The sequence below is a fragment of the Engystomops pustulosus genome, chromosome 6 (assembly GCF_040894005.1).
Source record: "Engystomops pustulosus chromosome 6, aEngPut4.maternal, whole genome shotgun sequence".
Taxonomy (NCBI): domain Eukaryota; kingdom Metazoa; phylum Chordata; class Amphibia; order Anura; family Leptodactylidae; genus Engystomops; species Engystomops pustulosus.
Window position 1 is genome coordinate 83,086,912 of NC_092416.1, and position 8,823 is coordinate 83,095,734.

Below are 8,823 nucleotides of genomic sequence, written 5' to 3' on the forward strand. Positions count from 1 at the left end.
AGGATCCACTACCACTGATCCTGACAAGGTATTGTTAATCATGGTGTCAAAATCAGGTGATGAGGTGAAAGAGGTCCTGGGTATGAAATCAGTCAGAGGGAAGCGGTTCTTTCTTGTTGACTGGAAAGAGTTCAGGCCAGAGGAGAGGTCTTGGGAGCCAGTAGACAACATTCTGGATCGTAGTGTTCTTCAGAGGTTCCTTCTCAGGCCGCAGATGGACCGATGTAACTGTGTGTGGGCTGCTGCGCTACCCACCTTGCCGGGTTCCAGCAGCGTCTCCCGTGGCTCCTGGGGAGCGCCAACTCTGTTAAGTTTAAAGGGCCAGTGCAATCATTGGTACTGGCCAGCTACCTTTCCTGATAAATTCTCAGTCCCTTCCTGTGTTCCCAGCTGGATATTTGAGCCTCATAGCTTTAGAGATAGCTTTCCTGAAACAGCTGCCCTGTGCGATTATCCTGATTTCCCGTTGTGACCTCAATTCCGTGCTCATTTGCTGCCCATCTTGACCTTCGGCTATGTCCCCGACTCTGATCCTGTGCTGCCTGTCTCAACCCTCTGCCTGTCCCCGACCACGCTTCTGCTTCACAATTCTGTATTTCGCCTTGGCCGCAGCGGACAAAGTCGCCCTTGTGGAACAAACTGGTGGTACCGCGCCGCAGCAAGTCCAATCTGCTTTGCGGCGGGCTCTGGTGAAAACCGGGTGCCACTTAGACCTCGGTGGTGGTCCGGAGGATCCAGTACTACTGATACTGACAAGGCATTGTTAGTCAGACCTGTCAAAATCTGGTGACAGGTCTTCTTTAACAACTTTTTTGTGTTTCCATTTATCATACTCCACTTTCAAAAATCCATACCTCTTTTATCTTTCCATGTACAGAGCTGTGTGTCGGCGTGTTTCCTACGTAACCAATCGTACTTCTAAGTGACAGTACTTATTATTCCATGCCGCGTTCTGGAAAGTGGGAAAAATTCCAAATGCAGTGAAATTGGAAAAAAAATGAATTAACCCATTTTCTTGTGGGCTCAGTTTTTACAGCTTTTAAATTTGCACTCCAAATGACACTTCTCTTTTATTTTTTTGGTTGGTACAATCACAGGGATACCAAATATAGATTTAGTTTTATTGTGTTTTAAAACATTTTTTTTTTAAATTAAAAGCGTCTCTACAAATAAAATTTGTCATTTCACCATCTTCTTTGCTACCATATTAGGGACTATATAACCTTTTGATCACTTTTTGTTACATTTTTTTAAATATTGCAAAATGTTCAGGATTTTACAGAATACAGTCTTACGAAAACCCAAGATTGTCATGGAGACAGATCGTCACTCCCCGATGACTTCACAGGTAACAATGTTCTCCGGGTCATCTCTTTTCACTAAGCCACTTTGCAGCAAACTCACGTGGCTGCATTAAAAAATTCTGAAATTCTACTTTATCATACCAAACAGTCCTTCACAGTTATTTTATATAAACCCCACTCACAACCTATGAATTCAATAGATACAGCCCCTCTCACCACCATGGATCACCTTTTTATGTACAGTCTTATGTTGGTCCCCCAGCAGCTCTGGGCCCTGGTATTTGCCCAGTGTGGGCACCAGCCCTGAATGTTCTAAACAAAGATGGCAGCAGGTTCTGGGAGGTGTGACCAGATGACTGCTGCACCAAGCACCACACCACCCCCTATGGGAAAAAGGATGCACATCTAACTTAATTCTTCATACAGCACTGGCCATATATAAATACATCACCAGAGAACACGCAATCAGCCACTTAAGGGACATTTTGTAGTTTAACACGGCTTATGTAGGTGACAGGTTCTTTTTAAAGCCTTTTAAAAGAGGCTCATCCTGTCAATTTCTGAATACTCCAAACCACAAAGAATATGTCAGATAATGATAATATTGTGTGACGTGAAGTTTCCTCACACAATATAAAATAAGATCCCCTGAGAGAAACACGCTGTGATATAACACCACACATTGACGTCACATCTTCCTCGCTCTGAGCGAAACAGGAACAACACAAAAGACTACAGTTCCCAGCAAGCATAGCGAAGTGGACTTCCGCTTCCGGGAGCAGGTCAGGGGGAAAGATGGCTGCGTTCTCTAGTAAGTGAGAGTCAAGGAGACTCGTCTACTTTGCGCTTAATGGACTTGATGCGGTTTGTAGCGATGGGCTGGTATATGCCCAGTCACTGATTAGTGAGGGCCCGGCAGCGGCTCGTGGATGGGGGCCCAGTGTGACGTCATGTCATTGACCTGTCACTGACAGCAGCAGCAGGGGCTCACTGATCCCCCTGTCCCAAAGCCTATATCTGTATGAAGGATAGCACCAGTATCAGTATATTGCATCAGTATTTCACTATTGGGACATTCTCTAAGTTTATATCATTAAAAGACATGGTTTGATTCAATGCTATGGCAGCAGATGGAGGCATGCTGAGAACAGAACAGAATAGGGCAGTGATGGCAAACCTTTTAGAGACCGAGTGCCCAAACTACAACAAAGACCCAATTATTTATCGCAAAGTGCCAACACAGAAATTTAATTTGTGATTTATACTCCCTTCTCTGTCACAGTTTTCATTGATACCAGCACCAATAAAGCAGAAAATAGTCCCAGGTAGAGCTGTCACTTTAAAATACCTCTGTGCATAGCAAGTCCTGGGCTGTCTGGGACTGCAGGAAGATGCCTGGAGTCCTCTCTGGTGATGGCCTGAGTGCCAACAGAAAGGGCTCTGAGTGCCACCTCTGGCACCAGTGCCATAGGTTAGCCATCACTGGAATAGGGGATAACCATCAAACATGCTACAACCCCATTTAAATACTAATGGAAAGCAATGTTCTGCAAATGGGGAAACATCTGTGTGGCTTCAGCTTCTCCTAATCTAATGAGGAGGTAGTAGGATTGAACATTAGGGCACATACTTAATCCATTAATGTGATAAAGAAAGGTCACACAGCATGTCGTAATAGTCGGCGACTAAATGTTTAAAATGGGCCAATGAGCAACCCAGCAGGGGTAGTCCGGAAAAAACTAAGAATGCTAGCACATAATAGCTTCCTACCTGAGAAACACACTAAATCTCATGTTATGAAATCGAAAATGACACGGCATGAAATCCTTTCTGTTATATAACAGCCCCCTCTCTGTGCCCTCACTGCTGCTCAGATACCTAGAACTATTACAGCTAGTCTTCACAATATGCCTCAAACCCATGATCCTTGGTAGCAACATGGTCCGAGGCTTGTGCTTCAGTACACAGAGACCGCATTCCCATGTGTTGATTGTGCTCAATCTGAAATGAAAGGCAAAGTCTGCGGTCACACACTGCGTTTTGTTTGTTTAACGCATGCGTTTTAAAACAGCTAAAGAGAAGATTTTCCTAATTACATTGTTGTCAACATTGCGTTTACAAAACGCAAGTGTTCTCACAATTTTAACAGATACTATCTGCGTAAAACGCAACGTGTGACTACAGCCTAAGGCTCCTCACCTGTTGAAATAACATTGTGTTTGCATTTTTATTAATTTGAGTGGGACTAAACTGCTACTGGGTGTTAGATTCCCACTTGCCAATACTTGATCTATCCTGAAAATAGGTTATTGGTGTCAGATTCCGTTTAAAAGGGGTTTGTTTGCTCTGTCAGCAGTTTGACCATGTGAAGCTACAATAAATTCTGTAGTATTCATACAGAAGCTGCATTTTAGCAGATGGACAGGGTTGTGTCAGAGTACAGTGGAGAGATATCACACACCTACAAGCTTTGCATATACAGTGGGAATGGAAAGTATTCAGACCCATTTCAATCACTTTGTTTCATTGGAGCCAATTGGTAAGATCAAAATTTTTTTATTTTTTGTTTATTAATGTAGACTCTGCACCCCATCTTGACTGAAAAAAACAAATGTAGATATTTTTGCTAATTTCCCCCTTTCCCAGCCAGGTTTGCAATCATTGCACAACATAGTCAACAGAGTGGCAGATTTAACTAATAATAATTAATGAGCAATGGAATACTTTCCATACACACAGTGCTGTTACTAACCCAGACAAAGGAATGGTTACACAGCTCTTCAGTACTGCAATCTAATGCTGTCTGCAGATCTGTATAGTCAAAACTGCTGCTACCATAGGGAAAATTAAGCTTCTCTTTTTATCTGCTGCCTAGTCAATTCATAAGAACCCTTATCTTGCAATCCCACTTTATAAACTGAGAATGACAGAATAGGGTATATAAAAGTCGGCTACCCCTTTTATTTTGGGATCCCATGCTCTTTCAGTTGAACTAAACTGTGACAACTTTATAACAATTTCTTCATAGACCTATTTTAAACTTTGTTTTCTATATTAAAGGAGTGGGCGCATTTCTGAAAAATGCCTGGAATAAAGAACCCGTCGTAACCGTGTCTGCTGGCATTGGAATTTTGGGTAAGATTTCAAAAAATCTCTGCATCCTGTTAACTAACTTCTCTTCTCTTCCCTTACTGATGAGAAAGGTTTCCTCCATGCTGTCAAGCTCACATCTCACTACTTGTGCCTTTGACCCAATTCCATCACATCTTATCCCCAACCTCACCATTGTGCTCACCCCAGTTCTAATTCATCTCTTTAACCTTTCTGTATCCACTGGTATTGTTCCTTTTAGTTTTTAGGCCATTTGTTAACCATTCACATTAAGGACATATAAGGTGATCTGCATCAGTGAAAAATATGGACAGGTTTCAAAAGTTTTTCTTGAAACAATAAAAGAAGCCAATGTGAAAACACCCGTTAAAACCATGTCTCTGTAAGGCATCTGTGAAAAACAACGCCAGTGTGAAAGAGCCCTTACAGTATTTGTCCAAGCAGTCAGACCTCCCAGCGTTCAAACACTCATAAAAAAATCAATATAATAAGTGATCAAAATGCCATATTGTTCCCACAATGGGATCATTTAAAACCTCAGCTCTTTCCTTCAAAAAATTACACCTTACACCAAATTCTGAAAAAGTTACGGGAATATAGTGGGTGAATATGGCGATGTAGAGACTGTTTTTCCTATTTAAAGGAAATTTACCAATTAGTAATGCAGTATCTAAACCAAACATACAAGCTGTTGGGGTTTAGATACTGATCCCGGATCATATCTTCATTTAGAAACCGCTTTTCTATAATATGCAAATTAGGTTTTCCGGCCTGGAGCTATATATAGCTATATATCTGGAAAGTGCAGTTATAGTGCAGTATGTTTTGCTCATAAAAAAAACATTCGGGGCTTGAACATGAGAAGAATCTTTTAACTTTTTTTTTTATATAAAGTAGAAATATATATACAAACTTGTGAGCAGGGCCCTCACTCCTATTGTTCCATATGACTGTTTGTACTCTGCAATGTAATATTATATTTGTATTTGTCCCCTACGGAATTTGATGGCGCTATATTAATAAAGATTATTAGTATTATACATAAACAAATGGTCAAACTTTATTAAAAAAAATATGCTAAACACTGTGCGTGGGCTGTGAGATGCGTTTTGATGCCCGGACCGGGCTTGTCATCGGACCCAAACGCTGAATGTTTTTTTTTTTTTTTTAATGAACAAGGCACAGCTCAGAACTTTTTCTTTGGTTACCCGCTCTTAGGAAGGAAGATAGGTTCTACTCACACTTTGGACGTGCATTATTAGGAACCAAATTGCGCCGGGGGCTGCTGGGATGTGATGCACGCTAGAGGCGTGCATAATTAGTAGTTGTGCAGAGCGCCGAGCCCCTTTGTGAGTGCCTGGCTGCAACCTAATTTGCATTTTATCTAAAGACGTTTTCTAGACTAACTAAATACTTTTTTACTTCAAGAAGATATGATCCAGCAACAGCATCTAAACCCCAAACAGCAGGTATGTTTGGTTTAGATACTGCATTACTAAGTGGTAGATTTCCTTTAAATTTTGTATCCGAGTGATGAGCAGGGTGGTAGAAATTAGGCTAGTGGCTGTATTTGGCCAGTGTTATGATTTAGAGAATTAAAGGCACCTTTTTTTTCCATTGTGCCTTTACTGCTTAATGGATAGTCCCTGAATGTTCCTAAACTTCTACTTACTTTGGTATAGTGTGCAGACTCTTCGTGCTTCTTTCTTTAAATCTCTCTTGAATAGGAGGAGCTGTAGCTCTCTGTCAGTGAGTGGGTGACACCATGAAGACAATTTAGAGTAGTGAGAGAGAAGGCAGCTGTGTGTATATGCAGAGGGCAGCATGCTGAGAACAGGGAAAGGCTGAAGCTATCAAAGGAGGCAAAGACACGTACATGTACAAGACCAGATTTATTGAAAAGTGTCCAACTCCTTGGATGGTATTGTGATTCTCATACATGGCAGGTGTACGACATATTTGGGTTATGGAGCTGCTCTGATTGTCTAATTTAGTGAATTACTTCAATCTTTAATGAGACTATATTTTCTTTGTCTTTACAGCTATTGTATTTCCTTTTATCAGTCCTTACACAAAATACAGCTCCTTGTACAACGAAGTTGTACCATTCACTTACCCAGGTAAGTAAGCTGATGCTATACCATGAATGAAATAAAAATTGGGCAGAGTAAGAGACTTCCCCTTGTTTTTGTCATTCCTAGGTGTTTTAATAGAGATTTAGCTAAATTTATAGGATTATTTATTTTATAGTATTAATGGAGAATTATAGTTTTTATGATTTTAGTTATTTGTATTATGCAAAATAAGTCTTCTGTTTGATCTGGACTTGGGACCAGGGGCTGCCATTGGAGCATTCTCAGTTTAGTGGTCATACTATGATGGTGCAGATGGTTACTTATTCACATAAATACTACAGTGACCGTGTTCAACCACTACACAGAGCATTGAGTGAGATTGCCATTGGATGTTTGACCCCTCCCAGCAATATGAAATTGATAACCTCTCCTTAGGATTGGTCAATAATATTTTTTAGCAAAGGAATTGCACATTCTCTGTTTTCTATGGGCTGCTTAGGAACAAAAAAAACCAAACTGGCTGCTTTCATCAAGAAACCGTACATGGGATATATCTCGATTAAAGTTTAGCTTTATCTTAGAAAACCCCTTAACAGTGGATTGGTGTTTACCACACATAATAACTTGCTAATACAGTACAGTATAGTATACAGTACAGTTTCTTTTCACAAGGCAATGGATCCAGGGCCCCTTGTTTTCAGGCCGTGTATCATTGGTGTGAGATCTGCTGATGCGCCTCTTGACATTAGATGCCCTAGCCACAAACATGGGCAAGAATACGCCATGCTCTAAAATTTGCGGGTGTAAAGTGAGTATAAGCTCATTGAAAAACATGGATCTTAAAGCTATTTGTGTGCATCTGGACTTTTTCTTTCTTGGGTACTTGGGCTGCAAAGAGTCTAGGCTCACTTCGGGGTGCAAAAACTGGATGGTGTCTGTGCAAGGAAACAAGAGGGACATGCCACACAGGCCTAGGGCAGCTTTAACCAGACTACTTGACAGCAGCAATGAGCAAACCTGTTGAAATTCAAGTTCTGCCAACCGGTAACGCCAGTGATCCTTGCTGTATAAATGTTGCTGGCAAAGTCGCTGACGGCATTTAAATGGCCAGTGGCCGTATGTGTTCTGGCACAAAGGTTAGTGCTGGCACAAGGCCACGTATAAAATTTAAATACTGCTAGTGATTTTGCCACGGCATATGGTACCAGCACCATAGCGTGTCTTAACGGAGGGAAGAATTGGTTGAACTAGTTCGGAGTCCGGTATGGGGAACCCAAAGGGGCAAACTTCGAGAGTAATTTTGGGTCTGCTCAACGCTACTTGGCAGTTATAGACTTCAGGCGATAGAGAAGATATTGAAGATTTAGGTATGCACATTTATTGATCTGCCCTAAATCCATATGTATTTTGCTTTAGTTCCAGTTCGAGATGATGGGAACATGCCGGATATCCCCAGCCATCCCTGTGACAAAGTTGGACCTACCTTGGATTGGCTAAAGAAGTTGTAGCTCTGATGAATGATGTGCCGTTGCATGGTACTGGAAATCTCTTATGGACTTATCACATCTCTTGGTCACAAGTTGTGACATGCCAGCTAATATTAAAGAAATATGAATACATTATTCTTCTGGAAAGGTGATGAAAGAAGGATGTCTGTTATAAGGCTCTTTCCAAAATTCCTTGTAGTATGGTCTTGGTAACACAATAAAGTCTACTTTCCCAAACTAAAAGTTATTTGTTTTACTCCATTCACAATGTATATAACACTTGTGATTATGTAAGAGGTGTTCTCACTACAGCTGAGCCTAGATTCACGCAACACTGAGGATAGATCATCAGTATCCTAGGCTATCTTTAGCACACATTGCAAAATTGCTATAAAATGTACCCCAGTGATAATTTCACTGCCAGTCCGCAGCCCCAATTCTGATGCATTTTGTTGCAGCAGGGAGGTGTAGTTTAGCCTTTGCCTTGCTTTCCTTCACTGCAGAAATTCATATTTTCTATTTTTTATGCAATGTTTGTATAGGCATTTTGTAAATGCCTGTACCCCAAGTTTATTTATTTATTATATATGTTTTAAGAAATTGTCCCAGCGAGGGGAAACCTATTGTTCTCCATGAAATGTATTTGCGTATGGACAGAAGTTTTTATTTAGCAACTCCCTTTAAATGGTGAGCAGAAGCAAAACATTACAAAAAACATACCCTATACCTAGTACCATTTTCTATGTCACTATCAATGTTCAATGAAAAGAAAGATGCCCTGCAATTTTCTTTATGGCAACTAGGCTTAACAATAGACTGAAACTTGCCAATTCTGTAAGAGTTTTA

At 40.8% G+C, this 8,823-nt stretch overlaps 1 protein-coding gene across 1 annotated transcript; it reads left to right on the top strand.

The window, feature by feature from the left end:
* Positions 1 to 1,969: 1,969 nt before the first annotated feature.
* NDUFA3 (NADH:ubiquinone oxidoreductase subunit A3) lies at positions 1,970 to 8,220 on the top strand. Its single transcript, XM_072156801.1, has 4 exons — positions 1,970 to 2,115; positions 4,365 to 4,439; positions 6,458 to 6,535; positions 7,907 to 8,220. The coding sequence occupies exons 1-4, from the start codon at positions 2,100 to 2,102 to the stop codon at positions 7,996 to 7,998; spliced, it is 261 nt and encodes an 86-aa protein (XP_072012902.1). The 5' UTR covers positions 1,970 to 2,099; the 3' UTR covers positions 7,999 to 8,220.
* Positions 8,221 to 8,823: the final 603 nt, after the last annotated feature.